Source organism: Drosophila subobscura, chromosome E (assembly GCF_008121235.1).
Source record: "Drosophila subobscura isolate 14011-0131.10 chromosome E, UCBerk_Dsub_1.0, whole genome shotgun sequence".
Lineage (NCBI taxonomy): Eukaryota > Metazoa > Arthropoda > Insecta > Diptera > Drosophilidae > Drosophila > Drosophila subobscura.
Window position 1 is genome coordinate 15,814,395 of NC_048531.1, and position 26,677 is coordinate 15,841,071.

A 26,677-nucleotide genomic window follows, 5' to 3' on the forward strand; every position below is an offset into this window, starting at 1 on the left:
GAGCTCGTTGACAAAAGTGGAATGGCAACAGAAACACACGTAGAAACAGCGCCAACAATCGCTGGAGTGCACTGAAAGAAAGAAGGGGGATAATAGAGATACAAGAGATCATTAGATATTTATTTTTTAACATTTTTCTAACAATTTTTGTTTTCTCATTTGTGTCTTGAGCATTTCTTACCTTTTGTTTGGGCACTTTGGCTGTCAGATTTTTCTCTCTGTGCATCAATGTTGCAGGTGTTGTAATATCTTGTTGTTGTTGTTGTTGCACTTGTTGTTTTACAAATTAATTTAAATTATAGTTTTCTCCCTGTTTTGTTATCGCACATTAGCTGGTTAGGTGGAGGTTTTCTCATTTGAGCAGGGGGAAAGGCGGAGGTATCATGGTTCGATGGCTGGGCATATTACATGCATTTCTATTTAACTAGCTAATTTAGTAGAAACTGATAGCCGCAATTAATATGCCATTGATGTTGCCACGACAGGAGCGATGTTGATGCTGTTTTACATACATTTTATGCACATTGTTGTCGCATTATTTTATGCAAATATCTAGAGACTAATGGAGCAGGGAGAAATGAATGCCTTCAAATGGAATGAAAAATGTGGCACAGTGGGTTCATTTCCGCAGAGATATGGATACAAATTCACTGAATTATAGAGCATAGATTAGCATTATAGAATCTTATTTTCTAGCAGAAAGTACCCCAAAATTACATTATTTTAGGCACCTTTTGAGCCCCTGTAATCGGTGACTACCCTCTGCACCTTTTACCAATCCACTTGGCGAATGGCTCTAGAAATTCTCCGAGCATTCGCACAGTTCTCGGCATGCCGACTGCCGCTGCACGACTTTGGCTTCGGCTTTAAGTAATTTTCTAATGACACCACAGAGGAAAAATGACTGTCGGTGCCTTTGGGGTTACCTTACCCGCACTATACCACTCCCCCTGTCCCCTCTCTTCTGTCCCTGACTATTCTGCTGGCAACGTTCATTAGATTAAAAGCAATTTACAGTAAAACTTTTGCCCACAAAACGCCTTCTGTCCCGCCCGACTGTTGTTCCGCCTTCTGCGTATCCTCCTGCTCATCCTTTTGCATGTGGTGCCACTGCTCCTTCTGCTGCTCCACACACGCTCACACACACACACACACACACACACACGTGCTGCAGCAGTTGGTGACACTCACATGTTCCCCAAACGCCGTGCAAATGTTCCCATCCCCCGTCGTTCTCGCTGCTCCAACCAACCTCCTCTTTCGGAGTCATTTGGCGCCTCTTTGGTTTTATTTTTTGGAATTTCACAAATTTGCGGATTTGGTTTGTAATTTATTAAATTTATCGCATGCTGAGAGCGCCTTAACAGGCTTCCGTCCAAGGGGGGGCATGACCTAGCATTCCACTTCCACTTCCCCGAACCCAACCCCACCGCAGCGTCCCCTCATTCGCCTGCTAATGTCTGCGGTGTCGCCTCTGCCGGGTGGTAGAGTAGAGTCCTTCTGCTTTCAGCATCTGCAACATTTGTTGATGACAACCAAAAGACACAAAGTGCAACATTTCGTTCACTCTCTCACTCTCTCTCTCTCTCATCTGTGTGTGTTTGTGTGTGTGTGGAACGCCCATTTAGGGGAAGTCATTCGGAGCTTAGAAGTTATTATTTTGATTTATAGAAAAAGTTGGTTTAGCGAGCGAAAGTTTATCTTATATACAGCCAGAAAGACGGAGAGGATGAGGCGATAAAATTAGGAGAAAAATGGGCCAACAGAGGGACAGCATCCACATCCTGCCACGACACTCCGCTCCATGAAACGGAAAACGTTTCAAGAACAGAGCACATAGATCCGTGGAACCGACCATTTGTGGCACACACAATTCTAATCAAGCGCTCAAAAAGCTCTCAGACACGTGCAAATTTGGCATTAGTTTCCCTCCTGGGTGACGGCTGCCACCTGCGCAAGGACCTCATTCTCGGGCAGCGCCTTTGGCCGCTGTGAACCACTCGAACAGGGCAGTTCGTTGGGACAGCCACCCGAAGTGCCTGCACTGTCGCACGAGTTATCGTCCTTGCAGTAGACATCGTGGAGCTCCGAGCAGTCCGTGTTGGAGATGTTCCGCCAGCCCTCGGCATTGATGTGGTACAGCCGGACAATGCCACCCGAGTAGGCGTCCTTGCTGGTGGCATGGTAGATGGCGCGCCTGGCCAGATCGTAGGCCTCCTGGTCGGTCATCATAAAGCGGTGTCCCGTGTCGAGCACGCCCAGGGCATAGGGCGAGCCGCTGCCCACGGAGAAAACATTGCCGTGGCAGCGCACACCCTCCGAGTCCACGTAGATGAGCTTCGGTCCCTCATCGTCGTAGCCGGCCAGCATCATGCCCATGACCAGGCCCATGCCCTTGTACTCTGCGGATATGTTGACAATCATCCGCGCCGCTGCATCCACGGACATGCGACGCTTGAAGCGCAGCTCGTGCAGCCGGCAATCCCGCGCGAGCACTCGATCCCAGTAGACACAGTCGGCCGCCCCTCCCGCCAGTGTGCCCAGCATGTAGTCGTTCAGCTCGACGATCTTCCTCATCGTCTGCGAGCCGATGTACTGTCCCGAAGTGGCCCTCGAGTCCGCGCAGAGCACCACTCCGCCCTGGTACTTGAAACCCAAGGTGGTTGTGCCATGCGCGAAGTCCATTCGAATGCCACAATGGTCCACAATTTTGGATAGATTCAACGCTGGCTGGAGGGTTGTACATAAAGGGATAGCACATGTAGAACTTGCAGATGGGTGGGCTTACATTTTCGAAAGGTGGAGCCATCAGGGCGTAGGGATTCTCAAAGTTGCTGGTGCCATCGCGCAGCTGCTCCAGCTGCCACTCGGTCTGGACATGATCGAAGCGCCGCATGAAGGGCCAGCGACTGACGCCGCAAATACTTTCTAGTGCCATGGATAAGGAATACAAATGTAGACGAAAATTTGAGCAAACTGACTAAAAATCTGTGAAAATAAGTGTTTGAAATTATTTTAAAAGGATTTGACAGATTCCAAAGGTTTCTAGGAATTTTAGCTAGTTAGTGTCAAGGTCTATTCCGTTTTCAAACCAATCTTATGCACATCCTCATCTATGCCGAGGCCATTGAATGTTCCGCTCTAATGAGCAATCAGCAGTTGCAATTCCAATCATATTACCATTTCACACGGCGAAGCAGAGGCATTGGCATTGGACTGCCCAAGCGGTGTCCGGTTCAACTGCAGCGTGGCGCCACCACAGCGAGATACACGACATTTTAATTGGACTTTTACCAGAGTCCAGAGCTTCGTCTCCGCCCCCAGCATCAGAGCAACGGTAATGGCAAACGGCAACGGCATTGGCACCTGTGGAGGTGCACGCAAATCAACCCAAAAGCGGAATGAAGAAAGAAAGAGAAAGGTGCATGGGGGCAGGCAGGGACACGCCTACGCCATGGCTGTGGCAAGCGGATTAGCCGCTAATTAAACGCCAATTGGAAATGTTTGCTAAACTGTTTGAGTCCCCAGGTCGGTGGTTGGGGATCGACTGCGGGGGAGGGGAACTCCATCTCGATGGATACCTTTACAAAGTACTTGCAATGCTTTCTTTCTCTCCCTACTGCCGGCTCCCGGCTCCCTATTTCTATCTCTCGGCCGCTGCCATGTGTCACTGATCTAAATTTATGCAAATTGCCAGCTGCAAGTGGCCTTCGGGGTTGCCACAGCCCCATCGGTCGGTTGCCCCATGCCACTGCCATCGCAGCTCAGCCTCGCATTTGCACGCGCCTCCATTCGCGCCTGCACTTTTCTATTCTCTGCCCTTTTAATAACAGCAGCAAGAGAGAGATAGCGAAGGGAAGGGAAGAGAGAGCCAATCATTTGAGTAAAACACACCCAGAAGGGATACCCTTCCAATCAGCTGCATCAGCAGAGCAGAGCGAAGCTCAACCTTTGCTATGAGTTGTAGCCACATCCATGCCACACCTCATTGCAGTCATAGAAAGAGTATTCCGAATTTCAATGCTACCAAAAGTGACCTTCTTTTAGTATAGTTGCTGGTGCTGGGATAGTTTGTGCTTCCTGCGCTGATTATTAAATCACAAGGCAGGGCTCCAAACTGGAGCCGGGAGCAGCAATCTGATATGCAAAATCTCGTCTAGCTGAGACTCGTGGAATGGGAATGGGATGGGATGGGAATGCTCCTCCAGCAGCTGCTCTCTTCCATCATCTGTCCTGCGTTAATTACAGCCCAGTCTCAGTGCTGTGCTCTCTGGCAACAACTTGTTAAAAATGTCCGTTGCCAGTTTATTAGAGGGCAACTAAAGCAGCATCCACGCTCGCTTGGTCGCCCCTTCGCTGGCTGGTGGCTGGCTGGCTGGTGGCTGGCTCGCTGTCCTCCAGTGGAGTGGCGGGTAAAATTGCTTGAGAGCTTAGCGTGAACCTGTTTTAATGACTAAGATGACGCCCAGTCAAGGGCGGCGAGTAAGAGATTTTTGGGCACACTGCAGCGGCACCGTCACCGGCACCGGCACAAACTTGAGCTTGTTGATTGGGGGCTGGAGGTGATTAAATTTAATTTGGAGACATAATCAGGGGGTTCTGCTTGCAACGCGGTTACACAAAGGATGCTTAAAGTTGCGCCAGCAATGAAATAATAAACATAAAAACTAAACCATTTTGTAAACATGCTGTAGAATGGCAGGTACCCCCCTCTGGAAAAGTTTCCTAAGCTTCCATTTGAAGGAATACTGTATTCCGCTTGCGTTTTATTCACTTGTGCCGGCTCGGTATTATTGTTTTAAAATCCGTTTCAAATCCGTTGTTTTACTGCTTATTGTCTGCTCTCAACTTTTTCTGTTGCGAAGACAACTTTTAAGCTCTGCTTAAGGCGGCCCAAGGAGCAGCCCAAGACGGCCCATCCAACTCTCCCCAGCATTAGGGCAAACTTTTGTCATGCACCACGTCGTGGATCGAGCTTCATCGCAGTTCATCATCTGTCTGTCTCGAACCCGTCGCAGACCCCTCAAATCCGTACGCGGAATTTTGACGGGGCACCTAATTGACGGTGCCGTGTCTCCACGAAAACTGTTTTGACATTTGCGACCGCGCGCGCGCTCGCTGCATTTAATTAATTTTAATTGAAAAAGGCCCGCAAAACGGATTAGCTTGTCTTGCTGCCAGACAGGGGACACACCACTGGACCTCGACCTGGGCCCAAACAAAGTTCAAAGTTTAGGCTGCAGAACGAAAAACTGAGAAACTTTTTGCGCCCGACTTGCCTATGGGGTCAAGTTGTTGTTGCCGCTGACAGCCACTCCGCGGCGCTGGCAAATCCTCAAGAATCAAAGTCAAACACAAGCAGGGGGACGGGGGAGAGGCAATGGCAATGGCAACTCCAACTATTTTCACAGCCAACAAATTCTGATATTTTTACGATGATGATGCATTAGATAAAAAACTTTGTCCGTCAAAACACACACAAAGAGATATGGGGGCGGGCGGGGGAGGGATGCTGCCAATACATGAGAATGTGGGTCTAGTGTAATGGCTGCTTATTTATAGGCCAGATTAAAATTTCTTTAAATGGAAAGTAATTCCACTCCCCCCAAAGTACAGTCATAAAACAAAAGTTATCCATCTTCAGATTTAGGAGCAAACTTCTGCATCAGGAGCAACTTTTTTGTAGGATTTTAACGACTTTACTTTGCATTGCAAGCTGCGACTTTCTCGCAGGGAAGGACACCTCCACCCACTAGACATATAGCTACATGTAAGAGTCTAGTCCCCGATTCGGTTTTAATGGTTGACACAACATATTCGCTCGCATTCCATTGCCGACGGCACATCTCCCCACATACGGGTTTAGGTATTCCGGCTAATTGTTGCGCCTTCGATTTTATGGCACTTGGAAAGCCATTAATCCGTATTTGATATCCGTCTAATTAGTTTTCCCGCCTTCCTTCCGGCCGCCGCCCTTCTGCTCCGTCGAGCATTTTATGGCCAACACACTTTGGGGCCGGTTCTCGTAAATTTTGATGATCAATACACTCGTATCTGTGCGGCAAAAAAGAAGAAAGAGATATTGTCAGTTACAAGACGCTCGTAAAACAATGGCGAATAGTGGTTTTGACACATCGTTGCCGAGTGGGAGGAGAGCTCTGGCATAAGAATTCAATTTAGTGGCCAGTCCAACGGGTAGCTTCGACTGGACCACCGCCTGGTTAATTTCCTTGAACTTGCCGGGGAGCATAAATGGTCTTCCTTTGACCATGGAATTACCCAGACCCAAATCGAAGGTTCAGTGTGACAGGCAGGAAAAGTTGAGAGGATTAGCAGCTGAAACGGAACGTTGCGGGACGTGATGCCGCATTGGCATTGGACGGCAAACAATGGGAAATGTGCTTTGATTGTTGGCCAAACACGACAAGAGACGCACCAGGCACGCGCCCCAAACAAGAGACCCATGCAGAGTGAGGGCAGGGAGTGGCTGAGGGATGAGTAACATTGCAAACAACACAAAAAGTCGTAATGACCAGTGAAACTGCTAATGTGTCTGACTGCTGCCCCACTGCCGTACGCCCCAACCCGGCTGCTGGCTTCTGCTGTTGCAAGCGTAACGTGGCCGCTGCCGGCATTTTGTTGCCGCTTTGTGCACGCACTGCTTGGCCAAGGCTTTTTGCCAATTTGCTGCACAAAGCGCGGGTGAATTTGTTTCGGCCACATGGCCAGGGCCTTTGTGCATCGCTGATGAGCAGCGAGCGTCCGAGCCATGCGGCACTAATCAGAAGCTTCTAGCAGTCGTAGTAGTCGCCTCAATTACAGATGCCGCATTTCACCGCGTGATGTGAGAATCAACGAAAAGCATACTAGAGCGGGAAGTAGGAGTGCTGTGGGGTACTGTACTCATCCCAAGTGATGCGTGAAATATCACGTTGGTAAACATGTTTTGGCATTGCAGTGGTTATATTTTTTGTATCAATTACCACCAACTGTCGCACCTGCGGCCAATTACCTCGCAGAAACGTTGTGAGCAAACAAGCAAAGCGGAAAAAAGAAAACACACACACACACAGAGCGGGAAAAGACGGAAAAAACATTTTAATTAATTGAATTGTGTGTGTGCGCGGCCCTATAGGCAGCGCTACTGAAAAGCATCCCTGCACAAATATTCCAATTGCATTAATGAACCAAAAACGTTGCAATTAATTGACTTTTCCCTCCTTGAATTAATTGTGTTTTTTCTCTGAGAATGTTGCTATTAAATTACTCTGTGTTTTTGCCAAAGGATGCCAAGCATTTAACGCTCAAATTAGGTCGATGTTTATTGCTCTCATGTCTACCAATTAATCAAATTGTATTGCGGAATTTATTAAAACTCGCATGGCTGTGGTCGCCGATGCTTTCCCATTCACTTTGTGCACTCCAAAAATTGTGTGCCTTTAATTTGCCCCTAAAATGTTACAGAAAAGTTAGCACGGCGGGCATATTCTTTCCTGCCACCATTTTGCTTTATTGTCTGCGCTAAGGGAAGGGTCGAGGGGGATCGCACAGGGCCAGGCAGTGGTTGGACAGTTTCGCTTGGCCACGAAGTGTCGTGGAATTCTTTTTAATAATGCAAGTTTGCACATTTTTAATTGTAGCGCCGACAGCTGCAAGAGCCCGGCTGCTCACTTGACCCACAAAGGTGCGGCAAGCGTTTTTCTTAGTCGGAGAAAACAAACTACTCTTGGCACCTACGCTGCCACGCCCAGCCCCCTTCGCCAGCCCCCTACATACACATCCCACGCTCCATAAAGGGACGCGACAAGGACATTACGACTAAATGTAAACAGCTTAATTAAAAAATAAAACTCCGCTCGGCACGTACACGTACACGGTGCACACAAAAAAAAGGAGAAAAGGGAAAAAAATGCCACCGCATGCATGCTGTGCCCCCAGCTTTTCCACTATGCGAAGGTGTGCGTGCTCGTGTGTGTGTGCGTAGGTGTGTGTGTGTGCGTGTAGGTGTGTGTGTTCGCTCTCTTTATTTGCTTAAATGCACGAAAGTGTTTTTAATTTAATTTTTCGTCTTTTTGCACTCTTTTGCTAGCTCTTCCTCGTACTTTGCTCTTTGAGGCAGTTCCTAATTAAAATGAAAGTAATTTTTCATCAGCCACTGTGGGGAAAAGTAAAATAATTTTCTTCTCCGCTCCCCACCGCCGAAGTGCTCATTAAAAATTGTTTCAAAACGTTGCAGTTTTTGAAATGCACTCGCACTTCTTCTTCTTCTTCTAATAAAATATATAAAAACAAAAAAAAGCCACACACTGAAATGTTAGCAATGTTTTTAACGAGAAAATTGAAAATTATTTACCCCAGAGTCTGGCGCCAGTTCCTTGTCCTCGTCCCCGTCCTCGTCCTCGTCCTGCTCCTGTTACAGTTCCTGCTCCAGCTGTTCGAGTGTTTTTCCAAGTCGAAACTTTTCTTTTAAATATTTTCCATACTTATCCCAGAACGAAGAGCGGCAAAAGTTTTATGCATACGCATTGATGGGTGAGCGGGAGAGAGGAGTTGCGTGTGGGATTCCCTTATGGATGGTCCATTGCATAAAGAAGATGACGTCAGCGGGGTGTAATTATTAAGTTCCCACCGTGGGTGTAACTTTTCTTTTAAGAAATTGTCAATGGGGAGTGCCTAAGTCTCGATGGGAAACTCAAATAAATTGCCAGAAAATCTCCTGTGCTGTCCCCTCGCATAAATTTGCATATGTGATTGAAATGCTCTCTGGATGGAGCAACCCTCGCTCTAGATTCCACTCTCCCTTCTGCACTCGCACTCGCATGTTTTCCCCAATTTGCATCCCAAATTGTTTACTTCTGGCATTCAAATGCACTTTATCAATTCAAATTGAGTTGAGCTGCCTCGCATGATGACGACTTGGGAAATTAGTTTCCGGCAAAATTTCTAGCAAACAAGCAGCATGAAAAACGTGTGTGTGTGTGTTGCCCTACAGATAAGATATGCATACACCGAGTCTTGTGTGCAAGCGATGCCAGGGATAAGGTCTGGCAGTATCTCTCAACTATCTGGAGGGAGAGTGCAAAAGTTAACCTTCCTTTGGGAGAGTTATCCACCAGCCAAATGGCGCCACCAAAGCCAGCGAATGACTTTTTAATTGTGTCTGCAAGGATGTCGATGGTGTCTCTACGTTGCCCAGATGGCGGCAGCATCAAATGCACTGTTGCCGAGGGGGACACACGTTAACTGACACCGCAACCGCCCAGCCAACAGTCAATGCTGGAGTTGGAGTCGCGGAGTCGCGGAGTCGTGGAGTCGCGTAGTCACAGCTGGGGCAGAGTCTGCGGTGTGGTTGCCACACCTGCAATTTGAGAAGCCTCGCGGATGCAGGGGTCGCGGTGTGTGCACTGCGTGGGGGTGCCAGGCAGCCTGGCAGAGGGACTCAAATGAAGTCATAAAGTCTGATTTCGCCTGTTCATACTCATTATCACGTGACGTCGCCGTGTTATCGTGACGCCTGTGGCTGCCGCTGATGTTAATGATCATCATCAAGTGGCACTGCACTTTCTCTCTGTAAAGGAATCCTTTGCCCACCATCTATGTGGAGGAGCAGCTGGTGTGACGCTAGTAAAACTTTCTGACCAAAACTGACACTTTTGTGAAACAATTTAAAAAGTCATTGTCATCGGCATGCGAATCCTCCTTCCTTCTTCTATGTGGCAGTCCCATTTTTTCTCTCCTAGCAGCACCCATGAGTGTGTCCTGTCAATGGCGGCGTCATTTGTTTTGTTGCCCATTACAGCGGCGGTCAGTGTCCCGCAATGTCGGAGTCGAGAACAAAATTGTCATTGCAGCAAGTGCTTTGCTGTAGCTGAAGTGCGAGGTGCCAGAGGACAAGCCAAAGGAATCTCCTCCAACACACCAGACAACACCCTAGCCAGAATTTTGTGCTCCCCCTTCGGTTGTTCTCCTCGGAAAGTGTGTCTTAACTTCGTTGCCTCAGCCATCCTGCCTGCTCTCACATCCTTGTTGGTTGGGTTTTGTTTGTGTCATGAAACTTTTAACTATGGCTTACTGGCAGGAGCCAGGGAGGGGGCTACGGGTGGTGCCGCCTTTGTTTTCGCTGCTTACGTGACAGGGCAATTTCGAAAATATTTCCAAGTCTTCGAGCGAACACGCGCCGCAGTAATTGTTGTTGCATTCCAAACTAAAGGAAAACTATCACTCAAAGGGAAACGTTTTCCCGTAACACCATAAAAATAGACCATCGATAGGGAAATGCGAGGATCGATCAGCCAAGGTTTGTGCGTACTTTCCGAGCAAGAATCTCACAGAGGGAGAGCGAGTGAAAGCCCCATAAAAGACTCGGTAATTTATATTAAAAGTGAAAATGTTATGCTCCCTCAACGGGGGATTCATTTCACGATTATCAAAAGTCTTTGGAGGCGGCACCCACCCCCCAGCAGTCCCCGTGGCAGCGCCTTTTTGATTAAGGGACAATAACCTTGCAGCAAATGTTGCTGAAATTCATTATTGCATCGTAATGAGGGTAAGTGGTGGAAGGCAATGGGCAACGGGCAATGGGCAATGGCTCCCAACAGTGTAATTTGTGCAGGCGAAAGCCACAGGATTTTATTGAGCGGAAAATTAAAAGCATAAAGTTGCACGCTTTAAATTTAAATGCAAGGCGTCGGTGGCAGTGGCAGTGGCAGTGGCAGGGGTAACACAAGCACCCACAAAAGTTCACGTCCAAGATGGTCTGCAATCTGTAGACTTGGACTTGGACTCACGCGCATACTAAATTCAACTTATTGACAGGCTGCACATGGCGGAACGTGTTCCGATAAGCGGCACAGCGGCAGGGCATCGCTGGAGGCAACCAGTTGACAAATTGCGCCAGCAAGAGGAAACCAAGTTAATTGGTTGAATTATGATCACATTTTGAGTGAGAAATATTTCAATATCTGCGCACGGGGTTATCAGCATGCACAGCAGTTTTCCATTTTCCCCCAGACTGCCACTCGCATTAGATATTCATGAGTTGCAAACTAAGCAAAGAGAAGGAGCAGGAGCAGGAGCAGCAGCAGAAGCCCCCCCTAAGGACTGCACAGGAAGGAGTGCAAAAGGGAAACAACAGACCTCACTGCCCCTTGAACTCGACTGCATCCGCATAGGACCAGCCTCATTATCGTTGCAGATTATGACAGCGTCTTCATCAGAGCTGTGAAAGCGCAGCCAGGTGGAGGATTCAGGAGGACCCTTTTGAGCAACTTAAAGCCAAGCTTTTCTCGCAGCAAACAGTTTTATTGAGTGGCGAGATGAGTCTCTGGAATATTGAACTGCGAGTGTTGGTCGAGGAGATCGAACTGGAGAATCTTGTAGGTGGACACCAGCCACTGGCCCATGCAGCGACTGTTCTCCCGCACATTGCCCATGGGAGTGGGTCTGGTGGAATAGTCCCGCCGATAGCGGACAAATATCTCGGCAAAGATGAGTGGATGCTCCACAGTCACTGGCGAACTATTCCCATGCATCCGCATCAGACGCTGCACCTCGTCGACATCCTTGGGCGAAGTAAAGTCGTTGCTGCGACGTAGCGCCACGTAGACCACGTCTATGAAGGCAAACTTGTGGCCGTAGTGGCGCAGGAGTTGCACCTTCAGCGGGATGGCCCGATAGATGTGATGCCGCTCGAAGCGCATCATGTGCAGCCGCCAGTCGTGGGCGCCGTCTATGAGGTCGTGACAGATCTGCTTGTAGCCCATGGGCGTGGAACATCGCTCGACATTGCGGGACCGCTGGCGCCGTATGAAGTCGGTGATGATGAGTGCCGCCTGTTTCGAGTTATCCAGGAACTTCTCCTCCGAGAAGCCCCAGTCCCACAGCAGCTTGAGCTTGAGCAGGCTCAGCTTGCTGGTCAGCATGCTCCACGGACTGTGGAAGTAGATCATGGCCGGCAGCGACACCTCCCTCGGCCTGTCCACGCTGCGCGCAACCTCCACCTGTATATTGAGGCGACTCGTCTCCGTGCTGCCCTGCACAGCCGGCCTTGGAGGCAGCAAAGTGTGACGGGCACAAACCGGGGTCTGTGTCCACAGCAAACGGAGCATCGCTCTCCCCTCCCGGCCGTGATGCGGTGTCCGATTGCACCGAAATACCCGGGGGAGCATCAGTGGAAGGTCGAGTCTCATCTTCGGGCGGGCCCTCATGTTTCCATTGTTGAATTTGGATCAAACCTGCCTAGATGTTAGCCGAAACATATCACACACGAGTCTGAGTTCCATTTCCCAGATGACGCGTTAGTCAAAGGCTGCTCGGAATTCAAGGGGAAACCTCACCCACAGACACGACACGGCAACGTGGCGATGCAATTAGGTAACCCCCCCATGGATCTATTGTTTGTTTGCATTTCATAAACTTTGACAAATCAAATTTCGCACATTGACGGCAACAATGAGCTCTAATTGCGCAAACATGGAGGAGAATCGACTCCACGTGGGACCGGGGATCTGGCACACCGGCATCATCCGGTGGCATCCCGCAGGAGTTTTGCAGACATTGATGCACAACCAAACATCATCACTGATGTGTGCGGCACATCATGCAATTATCGGAGTGCATTAGCAAATGCGAAACGCGTCCAATCGCCCTGCCCCTGCACCCTGCCCTGCCCCGCCCTGCCCTGCCTTCTCTTCCTTTGTTTGTTTTGTCTTGCGAGTGAGTGGGTGTGCGTTTGGCCCTCATCTGAAGGGCACGCACACAGACAATAGGCAACCGTAGGAGACGACAACTCAACTCAAATATGCAGCATGCCAGCGAGCATTGGCAGGCGTGTCCCAAAACTTAATTGAAATCAATTTAATTGCTTGACAATTGTTTGCGGTTCACTGCAATTTGTGCAGAGATAATTGAAGGGATAATTTAATTCAAAAAGAATTCTCTGCCAAACGTTTACAAGTTTAAGAACTGGATGCCAAAGGGATACCAACCAAAGGTAGATTTTGCTTCATTTGAAAACCTTTCTGGTGCCCTGGAATGCAAATCCCCACAATGTAAAGCCTTCCAACCCGATGCCCACCAAAACTCTTTAACTATTCAGGGGAGGGGGTGGACAGACACGCACAAATCCTAAAACCATTCATGTTTCATGCTGGAGATTTATCAAACGAAATATGAAATGAAACGTAACGAAAAGGACAACAATCAAGCCAATGAATAAATGCACAAAAATGGTCGAGAACAAGTGGAAAAGCACCGAGGGATTGTGACTGCGAATCGAGTTGATGCCGAAATGGAAATGCGAGTCGAGTCGAGTCGTGTCGAGTGGACCATTCAGAGTGTACGAGTATTTGGGCACAGCACACAAAATCCCCATGTAATCCCACCGGCAAAAGCGGAGCGGACACCGAGCCCATCATCATCATCATCATACAGACAGAGAGAGCAAAGTATTTGCAATAAAATATGTTAAGTAAATACGGAAAGAGTGTGTGTGTGTGTGTGTGTGTGGCGGAGATGAAGGGGGGGAGGAGGAAAAACTAAACAATAAGCCAGAAAGTACGCTTGATTAAGTTTAACTTCCGGTCCGTTATAAATTGAGCATTTATGTGGGATTTGTTTGCGAAAAGCGTATCTACTTTGTGGAGCAAAACAAATGCTTGTGTCCTACTCCCCGCTCAGCTTCCAAAAATCAAACCAGCCATCCATCCATCCATCCAAACTCGTCTCTCGTTCGTCCACACACACACACCCTCTCGTATGTCTATTTCCGCCGGAAGTGGTGAATAAAACATGAAACGAAATAAAACGACTGCCGCCCCAAGGCACAGGCGGCAGTGGTAGGCAGAGCTTGAGGTAACAACCAAATAAAATAACAGAAAGAAAGAAAACTTTTAGTGGCCTAAAGTGAACATCCGTTGGCTTGGGTTGGCTCTAGATTTTGTGTTGTTTGCTTTGGCGCAAATGGCAAAATTATTCGCAACCCGGCCCAATCGAAGGGTCAACAAAAATTAAATGGCAAACATTTCGTTGATAAACTCTCAAGCACGGCAGCAATGGAATTCACAGACAGAGCTCTGGGGCAGGGGGACAGAAATGTAGCCAGAGAAGTTGGGCATTTAATATCCGTAAATAAAATATTCAATTTCCCCCCCCAAGCTGACACAGCTAGGAAATGGCCAAGAGACAGAATACGAGTGCATAAATATTTACCTGCTTGCAGAAATCAGAAATCAGATACGTTCGAGTATGGAAATAATACCTCTGCGATGGACTTCCCTTCAACAACTTCACTGACAACTTTGACTTGGAAATTATCAATGAATCCGCCTCAGATATTGGGGCCAGCATAATATTATAATTCTATTTGAAATGGTAATTATCATTATGGCCCTGGCCCGGGGCACTCAAGTGACCAATATATTGCATTTCGGAATGCCATAAGCTGCAGTTCAGAGCCAAATCTCATTTGGTAGAGTGCTGTGGCCGCCTGGTCAAGGACTTTGCTAATCGTCTGCATCATTAACGATCCTGTGGTTAGATTGGCCGCAAATTATTTTACCAGCATATCCACATGGCAAATGGAAAAGGAATAAACCCCAAAACTAAACATAAGCCAAAAGCCAAAGCCAAAGCCATTCGAAGGCACACATTTGTGTATTTTGTTGTTTGTTGGGCGGTATATTTATTGAGGGAACTAGCAGATGATTATATTAATATTATGTTGGGCTATTGAATGTATCGAATGTATTTAGCTAGAGGAGGTTCTTAGGGACAATAGGGACTCATGCAGCAGCCGTAGGAGTTCGAGTAGCAGGACGAATCACAGCAGCACCCACGGAAGCAGCAGCTGCAGCAGCAGTTGTAGTCACAGCAACGGACGCAGTCGTATCCTTTTTTCACCATATGTCGTATCAAATCGTCTGAAGGGTATTTGTTCTTGGTGTCAGTTCTTGGACGCTTAATCTTCTTTGGCTCTGGCGCTGGCTCTGGTTCTGGGGGTCTAATTCTAAACTCATCGGTTCTCACCTCAAGAACCTCGAGAGCCTTCTCTTTGCCCTCAGTGTCGGGTACTCTTTCTTCCGTCTCTGACCTTTGCACTGTCTTGATATGCAGCACGGACATACCACCCAAACTATCGTTGTCTGGGTCAGTACTTCCTCCAGGCCAATACGAATGTACGTCACTTCGGAGTAACTTGCCCGCAAAACCCGGAGTCACATTTCCTCCCGAGGGTACATTACTCTTGTGGCTACCTGCTTCCAAGGTTACATTACTCTGGTACTCCGATGGGTATAGCGTACTGAATTTAGAGATCTGTTCCGTTATGTCTGCATTTTGGACGACTTCCGACTCAATGGGTAAGTGTTGCACCGTCTCAACAGTCTCCTTGTACACAAGGACACTTGGCTCCGATTCGAAATATTGCCTACTGGAAATGGGTTCAGACGCGGAAATAGATCTCCCCAGTCGCATTCCCGATCGCATATTTTCAAGATCTTTGTTGAGCTTTTGTCCATCTTCCAATCTTCCATTTTTGGTATCTTCTCGGTTGCTGCTTTGTAGTCGGTTTGATCCAGTTGATTGTCCTTCACTTTGATGTCCTGGTGACTTTTTTCTGGGAACACTTGACGCTTGACTATCCTCCTGTTGCAGTCTTCTATCACCTGACTCTAGACGTTTCACGGACAAGTTTTTTTGATCATCTGAGGGTTTTGGTCCTATCGATCGTTGCCCCGATGATATCTGATCACTGTGAGCGTTCTTTGACTCAGGTCTTCGATCACCAGTCGCTATGAGATCCTTTTCCTCTTGCTTTCGTTCACTTTGAGGGTTCTTTGACTCGATTTTTCGTGACTCGTGTTTCCGATCACTTGATTCATTACTTTGATCAATTTTAGCGTCCTTTGACTCGTGCCGTAGCTCGCTTGCAGATACTTGACCCTTTGGCTCGTGTCCTCGAACACTCTGACGATCCTTTGACTCGTGTTTCTTATCACGTTGAGCGGCCTTCGATTCGTGTCTTGGATCACTTTTAGCGGCCTTCGATTCGTATCTTCCATCAATTTTGGCGTCCTTTGACACGTGTCGTAGCTCGCTTGACGATACTTGACCCTTTGGCTCGTGGCCTCGATCACCCCGACGATCCTTTGGCTCGTTTTTCTGTTCATTTTTAGCGCCCTTCGTTTCGTGTCTTAGAACACTTTGTGGGTCCTTTGGCTCGTGCCTAAGATCACTTTGAAAAGTGTGGGTAAACTGTTCGACAGTTTCTGTTACATCATTAAAATCGGTCACCGACTGCCGGGTCTCTGTGGCCTCTGCGGAAATATCACCAAACTGCGTAACGGACATCCGCTTGTTAATCTTCGTCGTTTCCACCATCGGCTTGGAGCCATCGTCTGGGAATTTGGTCACCGACTGACGAACGGTCAGCACGTACTCCGTTTCGCCTGTGCGGTGAGTCAGCTCCGCCTCCTCCTCAAAGACGTTAGTAACGGTCACGTACCCAGGCTCCTCCGCCTCCGCCTCCTCCTCCTGCTCGGTCTCGGCCTCGGCCTCGGGCGTTTGTGAGCACGAGTCCACGGAACCTAGGCAAGTGTCGTAGGAGATGTCTGTCTGGATGCAGCAGTCCTGACATTGGCAGCAATGACAGTTCCTTTGCCTATTCCTTCTTCGCCGGCACCTGCCCGTCTGACTGATCTCCTCGTTCTGCATCTCGAGTTCCCCCTGGCAGCCGCAAGCGCACACGCATGGAGGGTACTGCTGGGCATCCACAATCTCCCGATTGCACCGCAAACAGAAGACATTGAGACCGGGCACACACTCCTCGACTCGCTGGGCCATCTGCATAGCCTTCCACTGGGCAGCACACTGGCAGCGCCGGGAGTGGGAGGACTCATGGCAACTGCCTGCCGGGCATCCGTGGCAACAACGGCGATGCATCTTGGATGGGACGAGTCGCACGGAACACAGTTTTCAGAATGTTCTGGAAGCAGCGAGCACATTGAACACGAAATGTATGAAATTTTGGGCACCCAACAAACAGAATTTTACAACATTCAACACGCAGGATTCTAGTGAATGTGAATTCAATGGAGGATATTTACAAAGCTATACAATCAACCTTTCACACACGTACGTTTTGTTGATGTACCGATCGAGTATTCATCAGTTTTCAGTGGAAATATCCTTCATTATTCGTTAGATTTTCATTAGATTTAAATTGAATGTGTGAGAGAAATTTATTCGCGTAGAAATGAGCAACGATTTGGGCGATTTCTTCGAGAAGCTCGACCTGACCAAGTGGTACACTGGCATCTCCGACTATCAGCTAAAGGCCATTGCCGGCATATCCTCCGGACTGCTGGATGACTTTGAGCAGGGCACCAGCTTCCGTGTGGAGGAGTGCCTGAAAATGCTCGGCGTACATCCGCTGATTGGCAGGCGGAAGATCCACACCATGGTGCAGCTCAGTCGGGGCAACGATCTGGCCTTCCTCTTCTTCATCCTCGAGGGATACTACAAGACATGCCACAAGCATGGAGTGTACAGCATCAACGAGAAGCTGCTCATGATCGCCATAGCCAAGATCGATCTGCTGCCGACGCTGAAGGAGTTGGATCGGATCCTGCCAGCGCCGCAGCTGAGTCGCTGGGATGTCCAGCACAAGCATCCGGATAGAGAGCAGCCCAAGAGCAGCTGCGCCCCTGCACCAGCCACATCCCAGCCGCTGGCCGCCCAGAAATCAACCAGAAATCCGTACAAGCAGCGTCTGCGACGGCCTGTGGTCAAGCCCACGAACTTCCTCTGCAAGGGAGAAGCCAATTTTGTGGTTAACTTCCCCTTTTGGGCTAAGGATTGTGCGCCCAACTATGGAAAATCCCGCGATCCCCCGTGGTTTTCCCTCTACAAACTGGATCCGGTGAAGCGGATTGTGAAGCGCTCCCTGGATGAGGCCATCGACAAGTACTTTGAGCTGAAGGAGCTGAAGGGAGAGTCGGCCAAGCAGCAGAAGATGTTCAACGAGGAGCCAAACCTGTGCATGCACCATCAGGCGATGCTCGCCCAGGCACAGCAGCTGAAGGATGAGCTCACGGTGAAGGCGCGGGATCGCTGCCTGGAGATGCTGGACCCCAGCCAGCCGCACAGCGGAGTGCGGCGGAAGCGCATCATCGATCAGCTGGAGTACGACATCGAAGCTTCGCTGGAGCGGCTGCGCCAGGCCATGCACACCCATCAGGTGAAGGTGCTGGCCCTCAGGGATCACAGCTGTGTGGTCTGCCAGGAGGCGCTCGTGAAGATAAGCTGGCCCGAGCCTGGCCAGAAGATGGGCAGGGCACTGGTGGGCGAGCACTGCGGCCTGGCGCACACCTTCACCGCCAAGGAGGGATTCACGGGAAGAAGGTTGAGCGGCGGCGGACTCAACAGCGAGCCCGAAGAGCTGAAGGAGGCATCCTCCAGGCTGTTGGGCGGTGGCCTGCACATGGACAAAATCGACTTCAACATGGAGCCGGAGCAAAAGTCGCCGATGGAGCTGGACGAGTGCGAAGGTCACACGGAGACGCGCAAGTCCCGCATCACGTTCCTCTTGGATGGGAACGAGATCAAGGCCCAGGCCAAGCCCGTGAATTCTGCTGGCTGCGAGTACCACAGTGCCGTCAAGCACACCAGGAAGAGCTTCTTCCGGGCACCCGATGCCCACAGGCCGTACCATTTCCGGTACCATCGAGTGCTGCAGTCGGGCCAGCCAAAGCCCTACGACCTGGCCAAAATCGTGACAAAGTCGATTGTCAAGGCGCTCGAAAAGTCGCAGAACGATGAAGTAATTGGCGACTCGTGCCCATTGCTAGAGCCTCACAGAAAGCAGGTGCCAGAGCAAGCTCCCTTTGACTGTTCATCCGACACCACAGAATCCATGGACGAGTCGAGCAATCACAGCAGTCGCAGTCACGTGGATCACAAGGCGGACATCGTGAACGCTGTGGTGCGCTGTGCCAAGGTCGTTTGGACCAAGAAGGCGGCCATCAAGCGGGCCGAAATGGATCGCAACGAACGGCCGCCCTCCGAGCACTCGCTCAGACCCGAGGTGCTGCACTACGACATGGAATACTTTGATCCGGATGATAATGAGCTCATGGATCGCCTGCTGGCCGATGGCATGAAGGAGCTGCGCAAGAGCCATCGCTTTGTGTTGGCCACCCTGCCGGATGCCCACAAGATACCCGTGCTCCGGCAGTGGATCAAACGTCGCTACGGCAAGGCCTACTCGCAGCGGGAGCTGCAAGACAACCTCAAGGAATCGCTGAAGGTCTTCGAGACGGTGACAAAGCTGCAGAACGATCCACCCAATCCGGACAGGATGGGGCTGACGCATACTCCCGAATCGCAGCAGAATTATGCATACCACAAAGCGGCCATGGCAGAGGTAACAATGCGATGCGCAGCCACTAGACATTTACTCATCCTCATCCCACCTGCAGGCGGAACGAGTGAAGACCGCTTACTACACGCGACTGAATAATGCGTTCTTGGATCAGATGACCGCCTGCTGGTATGCCATGGGGAATTACCTCAGTCCGGGCGGACCGCCGCGGAAGACCTTCTACGCGTACATGGCCTCCAATCACCAGGATATCGTGCGGGCCAAAGTGTGGAACGGAGAGTACAAGGACCGCAGGCATTTGGCAAAAACAAACAAATAAATCTTAGTTATTTATTTTCCCCGGAACTTGTGACCCATTTCGTACAAGTAGCTGGCAATGGTCCGCTTCGTTACGCTCTGCAGCGTGGCCACATCGAAGTTCAGCTCACATTTGACGATCGGCAGCTTCTCCATGTATTTGATTATGTGCATAACCCGCAGCAAGGCTTCTCCCCTGAGTTTACGAAGCCTTTTGGCCAGTTTCTTATCAGCCTTTTCACTCCACGGACGCTCGTCATCCTCACTCTCCCACTCTGATTCGCTGGAAATCGTCAGACTAAGGGATTTATCCTCTTCCAGCTCCTCCTCCGGTGGTGTGAGTGTGTCAGGAATCGCTGCGCGCATTCCCTTCGCGCTCTCAGTGAACGGACTCATGGCAGCCTCGCTTGTGGTGTCGCTCCTTGGGGTGGCCGAAATCTCCGAAAACATTTTGTCAAAGATGCGCTCCAGTTTCTTGGCCATTTGGTGGCACACATGGTTGGGCGGCGTGTACAGATACGTGTTGTTGAATATCTGTCGCATGTCCCGCTCAAAGTCTCCAGCATTTGTATAGTTTCCCTTGTTGAGGCGATTCCTGATGAATTTCAGATGTATGGGCTCGTGGACAATTCTATGGTAGTCGTGCAGTCCCAAAAATTCAGCCTCTATCGGGTCGTAGAACACCCAAGCCAGTGGCTTGTATTCGCTGGAGAACAGCTTTCTGATGATGGCCTTGCAAACGTTGGCCCCCTGGAAGATCTCGGGATTGTGTTGGCGAAGGCGCCTGCGGTGGCGCTCGCGGTTGTACTCAGCCATTTTGCAATTGGCAATAAGAACTGAAATATTTAATTAAGCAAAACACACGTCACGCTTTTCACACGGAAATCGAATGAGTTGGCAGCGCTGCGGCGGTGGAATGAGTCGCAGGGTTGCTCTGACTGCCGAAACTAGTTCATAGTTCATAAGGTTCATTGGGCTAAAGTTTAATCGCAAATTAAAATATTATAAATATTATTGTCGTAGTGGCGGCGCTGTGAAAACGTGGAACTTGCAAATCTTGTACTTGGTGACGATCCAGCGGTTGGGTTCGTCGATTTGCTCCTCGGCGGACATCAATTGAGGCTGGGAATAGTTGCGGCGGAAGCGCAGAAAGAGCTCGATGAATACGTGCGGCATCGGGTGATCGGGTTTGTAGAGCTGCTCCTCGAAGCGTGAATCCATCTGGATCAGAGCCCGCTTCATGGACTCGAGATCCGACTGCGTCTCAGAGCTGGCGACGTCGCGCAGGCCCACCATGGCCACATCGACGACTGCATAGCGCAGCCCGTAAATGTTGTACATCTCCACATTGACGGGCAACGCCTGCTGTATGTCCTGGCGGCGGAAGCGCATCAGATCCGCACAGCACTCGTGGGGCAGCTTGGTGGCCTCGCTGGCCATCTGGAAGGTCACATTCGATGTGTAAAAGTCATCGGCCGTCTTGGCGTTGTCCCGCAGCTTCACAATGTCCGTCAGCTTGACCGCCAGCTCCTTGGTGTGCTCCAGAAAGGCGTCCTGCCGGAAGTCGCGGTCCCAGGTCCAGCGCAGCTTCCACAGCTGCAGCTTGCTCAGGTAGTACTTGAGGGGATTGTAGGAGAGTCTCAGATGCGGCACGAAAGTCTCCCTCACAATCGTTTTATTCGGATCCTTAAAGAGGTTCGGCATCATGCCAAAGTATTTCCCATTGAGGCAATGGGCCAACAATTGCTTCGTCTGCGGTTTGGCCATTGGACTCGAATTATTTATAACTTTATGCAACATCTCTCTCTGGGCTCGTAGGAATTATACTTGAACGAATTTTGTACTGTGAAATCTCAAATCTCTCAGCTACTGCGATGCCCAAGGCCACCCACATTTGAGGCTGTGCCAGCGGCCAACATATTCTTCGCATAGTTAATTATTCAAGTGCTTCCAAGTTGTCCACGAATGGTGGGCGCTGGTCTGGCACTGTCCCGTCCCTTTCTGCCGCCCAGAAGTTAATCCAATTCAGGGCCAATGTCAACAGTCCCTTTTCAGACTGAAGACAGGACCGCAAATATAAATGTATTGAAGCAAACACCGAAGGGAGGGGGAAGCGGCATGCCCGCCAGTTATCCCACAGAGATTGCGATTTTGGCCCCAAAAATTTCATCGGTCAACCGCTGACGTCAGTTATTTTAGGCTCTCTGTTAGTTTTGCGAGGCAGCAACAAATATACGCACATATACACTTATGTTTGCTATAGTTTGCACATTATTTTGTGTAGTTTATATTAATAACAACCTTTCAGTTGGTATTCTAGTTTTTTATAAAGATTTCAGCTAGCTTTTGCGATGGAACTTTATTCAAAAGTAACTTTTTTGCAGTTTTAGCGAGACAGGTTCTGGCAGGTTATAAGGTTATCATTTCGTCTTCCATTAGTCAAAAGACCCACTAAAACAGTCAACAAGTAAGCCTCTGTTGCCATAAAATCCCCTGTTAACATAATGCCTGAGCTGAGAGCCAGACGAATTTCCCATTCGACATAAATTCCCAACACAAGATGTCTTCCACAATGCGTTGCTTTCCCCTGCTGTTGGCTTGGATCCACAATGCTTTGCCCCTCCCCTACTGCTAACTTGACTTCCACATTCCACATCTGTTAGCTGGCAATCCACAAATGCAAACTTACTCTCTTCACCTGTAGACTTGCATGCCACAAAGAGCGCAACTGTTGGCTTACGTTCCGCATTGCTACGCCAAATACTCCCCCCAGTTCTTAGTCGTCATATCTTGTGGCAACACCTTTTCAGTCTTGGGGCATGGGGCAGATTCCTGCTTATCGTGTGGCAATTACACTCGAACTCTAACGACTGACCCACTTGCGGCTGAATGGGAGTTCCCCAGAGAACGGGCTGGGTCTGTGCCTTGTGCATGTGCCTGTGCATGGTGCTGCTGCTGCTGCTGCTGTTGCTGCTGCTGTTGCTGCTGCTGCTGACCTTTGGCACGCACTTAAATGCATCGCTCTGTAAGTTTAAGTGACGACAACGCACCCTAAAGAGGAGCCGCGATATGCAAAGCGGGTTTAAGGCGCGCGCAGCTCCAATTAAAATCGAGTTACCATTTCCTTTACGCTGCTGCTTCGACTCCTGTTTCTGTTTGCGCTCCTCCTTCTGTGCCACCAATTGAAAATTATGCATGCAGAGGCAATCCACAACATAACAGACAATTGGAGAGCATATAAAAACGACAGCGAGAGAGAGAGAGAGAGAGAGAACTCAAAGTGGAGGTTAAAAACGCCGGAATTACTTGTGCTCCAACATGGGATTCCTTTTAAACCTGTCGATTCATTGATAGCTGCTTGTCTGGGAGATGTCTGGAACCTGTTCTTGCCAGCGATCAAGATGATGCAATTTCCCTTTTCCTTTCTGCACTGTTCTCTGCCAGCATTGTCAGTGGTTTCTAGATAAAAACTCCCTGCCTAGCCCCGGAGGCAAATCGGCAAATCAGTTGACAGATGAAATTATACACCTCGAGCCTCTCGGGCAGGTGCTAAAAGGATCGCCACGGGGACAGACCCCGTCACACATAACACACCAACCGGCCAAAGGCGAAAAAAAAAAGGTGTGAGACTGTCAGAAAGAGGCCCCCATACACTACTGGTACCTGTGCCCGCATCTCATTGGAATCGGGCGATAGTCCATGCATAAGAAAGAGCAGGCAGGAGTTTGCACAAAAAGCGGCAATATGAAAGCACGGCACAAGGAAAAAATTGAAGAGACAGCAGTAGAAGGCGAAGGCTTCGCTCCGCACAGCACAGCACAGCACAGAAATGAGAAGATATGAGAAATGTACATTTGGACAGGCTACACACGGAGCACAGAGACAGCGAGTGAGGGAAAGAGAGAGCGAGAGAGTGAGAGAGGAGAGGTACAGATAGAAAGACAGACAGAGCGACAGTCACATGTCAAACATTCTTTTGACACTTTGTCATAGCATCTCCCAGTGACACTTGTCAGCAGTCGGATTTCGCATTTCGGTGGATTCTGCTGCGGATGTGCCGCAGTTGATTTATACCAATACATTTATACATTTACTTAACGCTTACATATGTACATATGTACATCTCCGTGTCCCTATGGCATTCACTTATGAATCGCTTTGAATTCAATTTTGCTAATGTATGACGAATGCCTGCGACACACCGCATCGTCAATCGTTGTACCTTTTTCGTGGGTACAAACTGAGAGCTGTCGCTGGCTTCTGGGAGTAGCTCTTTGGTGAGTTTTTAGCTAGCTGAGATATATGCAGAAGATTTGAAGAAGCCACCAAAGATCTAACGAAAGTAAATTTAAGAAGATATTCTTTTCGTTTATTTCAAGGCCCCAAGGCTGTGCCCATTTAGCGCTCATAAATTCTATAATAACATTTGTGTAGACCAAACAATATTTGCTTTAAGGTTAAAGTACAATTTAGCCTCTTAGAATGCCTTTTCCTTTCCAAAACTCAATTTGGTTGCCACATTCAACTTTTTTGCTTTTCCACTGGCCTGAACATTAAACTTTTCAAGCAGAAAATATGATAATCAGTCTTAAGAGCAACTTTCGTTCGTTCCCAGTCGTTCCGCGGTGGGGGGGTTGTTGTCCATTCTCGGTGCAGGGGTTGAACTAACCCAATTAGCCGCGGCCGCTGGGGCCTCTGGGCCGCCGAATTGAGTGAACGAACAGTTTTGCTATTTAACTAGCGATGAGATGAGATGAGATGAGATGGCGGCCATTTATCAGGGCATCTAATCTAATCCTTTCAGTGGTCAAATAAATTAAAATGGAAAGCCTTTTTCGCCAGCCACTAAATTACACCAAAGATAATTAACCAACCTGTGGGCGGTAGGTCTGTCTCCTGCTCCGACTCTGAGAGGGAGCCCCCACCCCCCCGGATGTGCCTTTATTAGGTCTACGGCCCGGCGCACTCGGCGGAAGTGGAAGTTGGTCGAGGCGAAGGAGGAGGAGGAGCTGTCGTGCTAGGAGCAAACTGAAATTATAAAATGGTGTAAAATTATAGAAGGACGCGGCCAGACGAGACAGCGACAGCGACAGCCATCGTCCTTGGTGTCCTCATTCGCGTTGTCCTCACTGGCTATTTCCGTTGGAAGCCTGAATTTTTCCCGAATGAAGTTTGCAAGTAATCAAGAAAAAGTTAATTTAATAACAGCAAAATCGAGAAACATGAAACTTATTTACGGCCTTAAATTGCCTGTGAACGAGGCACATGAAAAATCACCAACGCGGGAAAGTAGTCCCGGGTGGAGCTGGAATAATCCAGAATTCAGGGCGGGGTCGAGTTCGGTGCGGGTCAGGGCTGAAGCTTTGAAGTTCAAGGTTAAACACATTTCACGTTTCGAGGGGAACACTTTTGGGCATTTGGGGTCCAGCCAGCTGTAATAATAGACCCGCTCAAGAAGAAAGGATAAGCAGTCCAGTCCGAGCAAGCAGTTCGACATGTCCGGCAAGGCAGGACTGGCCCGACCTGAATGGACACAAGAATCGAGCAACTGCTGACACACAACGGGTGGGGTTGGGTTGGGGTTGCCCCTGCCACCACACTCGACCGCACGTATGACAAAACAATTTGGAAGCTTATTTATTCTACATATTTTTTGTATTTTTGCCCCCACACCACACCGCACACACACACACACTTCACCCTGAAACTGTGCTTGGCCTGTGTCCAAGCGCTGGAAATATGCTGCCACAAAATGTTGCAAGGCCAAGAGCTGCAGCAAATATTGCTAAAAATTCTAAAGGACAACATGTTAAAGTTTAAGCAAATATGTTTGGCCACTGAGCAGAGTCCGGTCGGGTCCTTTCATTTCGTTTTTGCTGGACATCCTTGCATTCCTCAGGGCTGCAGCATGACATTCTATCTCTCTCACTCTCTCTCTCTCTCTCTCTCTGTCTTACTCAGCCACTGTTGAAGATGCGAATCCAAATCAAAGTATTTAAGCAGGAATTTCCACATACTCGAGTGGGTATGTGGCGTTCGTTTCTGTCCTTTTGCATTATTTAAAAGTTGCTTTAATGCCATTTTACGTTTCGGCATGCCACACAGAAAAACTGGAGCAGCCATGGTCGTCCCCAGCTGCAGACGATGGCTATGGGGGAATGGGGAAAGTTTTCTTGCCTACGCAAATGAGACCCAATTTCGAGAGGAGCAACTTCGAGGAGTAGGTCACGCGAGCCATCAAGAAAAGAGGCGAAGCAGAAGCGGAGAAGCGAAGCGAAACGAAGCTTAAAGAGAGTGAACGCCGGCAGTTTATTTGGCCCAAGACTTGTTGGTAATTGAGTGCAAAATAGTTGCCAACAGCTGCTGCTGCTTATTGTCTTTAGTTGCATCGATAAATTCAAATAAATTCCCCACCGGCAACTACCTAAACTTTGAGCTCGAAGCAATTGACTGTCTTTTCTTTCCATTTGCATATGTTTTGATACAAATTTGATAGAAGTTAACACATAGCCCCGGGATATGTTTCCACAGCATTCGCAGCTGGTTAAGCCTCCATTTATGTGCTCCACTCACCCAAACCAGGCGGCGCATAATCTGAAACAGAAATGTTAAAATCCATTTTAATTTCTATTATGCAAATTTGCTCAAGAGCCATGTGTCGGGTAGCTGTCCGGGTGCCGTCACATTTAAGCCCACTCCAAAGGCCGTGGAGAGGTCTGTGCCAACCATCGCACACTCAGACACTGACACACATGCCTGGAGGATGCGGCGAGTGGCAGAGTCTAGTCGCCGGATTCGCCTTGCCCCGAATGCATAATAATATCATTATGTGGCAGAGACTTCCCCCCAATTTCGGGCTGGGGGGGTCAAGACTGGACACCACCACAAAAATAAATATATGTAATAAAAGAACGGTTGCTCTGGTTCTGGTTCTCAGTGCTAATCCTGGTCTCGAACACATTTCGCCATTTGCCATATGTGCAGAGAAACTTTTTGCCAAAA

The 26,677-nt window shown here is 49.0% G+C and overlaps 6 protein-coding genes across 6 annotated transcripts; 1 reads left to right on the forward strand and 5 right to left on the reverse strand.

Moving 5' to 3' along the window:
• Positions 1-1,880: 1,880 nt before the first annotated feature.
• Positions 1,881-2,966, reverse strand: LOC117890229 (proteasome subunit beta type-5). The gene is made up of 2 exons (XM_034794967.1): positions 2,789-2,966; positions 1,881-2,730 (listed from the first exon to the last, which is right to left on the reverse strand). Exons 1-2 carry the CDS (start codon positions 2,936-2,938, stop codon positions 1,921-1,923), a joined length of 960 nt encoding a protein of 319 aa, XP_034650858.1. The 5' UTR covers positions 2,939-2,966; the 3' UTR covers positions 1,881-1,920.
• Positions 2,967-11,266: 8,300 nt separating this feature from the next.
• LOC117890966 lies at positions 11,267-12,284 on the reverse strand. The gene has a single exon (XM_034796105.1). It carries the CDS (start codon positions 12,204-12,206, stop codon positions 11,301-11,303), a length of 906 nt encoding a protein of 301 aa, XP_034651996.1. The 5' UTR covers positions 12,207-12,284; the 3' UTR covers positions 11,267-11,300.
• A 2,371-nt stretch (positions 12,285-14,655) lies between these two features.
• Positions 14,656-17,076, reverse strand: LOC117890965. Its single transcript, XM_034796104.1, has 3 exons — positions 16,029-17,076; positions 15,540-15,869; positions 14,656-15,494 (listed from the first exon to the last, which is right to left on the reverse strand). Exons 1-3 carry the CDS (start codon positions 16,936-16,938, stop codon positions 14,764-14,766), a joined length of 1,971 nt encoding a protein of 656 aa, XP_034651995.1. The 5' UTR covers positions 16,939-17,076; the 3' UTR covers positions 14,656-14,763.
• A 117-nt stretch (positions 17,077-17,193) lies between these two features.
• LOC117890964 lies at positions 17,194-19,723 on the forward strand. Its single transcript, XM_034796103.1, has 2 exons — positions 17,194-19,420; positions 19,476-19,723. Exons 1-2 carry the CDS (start codon positions 17,252-17,254, stop codon positions 19,695-19,697), a joined length of 2,391 nt encoding a protein of 796 aa, XP_034651994.1. The 5' UTR covers positions 17,194-17,251; the 3' UTR covers positions 19,698-19,723.
• LOC117889800 (bromodomain testis-specific protein) lies at positions 19,709-20,600 on the reverse strand. Its single transcript, XM_034794276.1, has one exon. The coding sequence runs from the start codon at positions 20,489-20,491 to the stop codon at positions 19,709-19,711; it is 783 nt and encodes a 260-aa protein (XP_034650167.1). The 5' UTR covers positions 20,492-20,600.
• An 86-nt stretch (positions 20,601-20,686) lies between these two features.
• On the reverse strand, positions 20,687-21,442 carry LOC117889801. Its single transcript, XM_034794278.1, has one exon. The coding sequence runs from the start codon at positions 21,440-21,442 to the stop codon at positions 20,687-20,689; it is 756 nt and encodes a 251-aa protein (XP_034650169.1).
• Between the last annotated feature and the right edge of the window lie 5,235 nt (positions 21,443-26,677).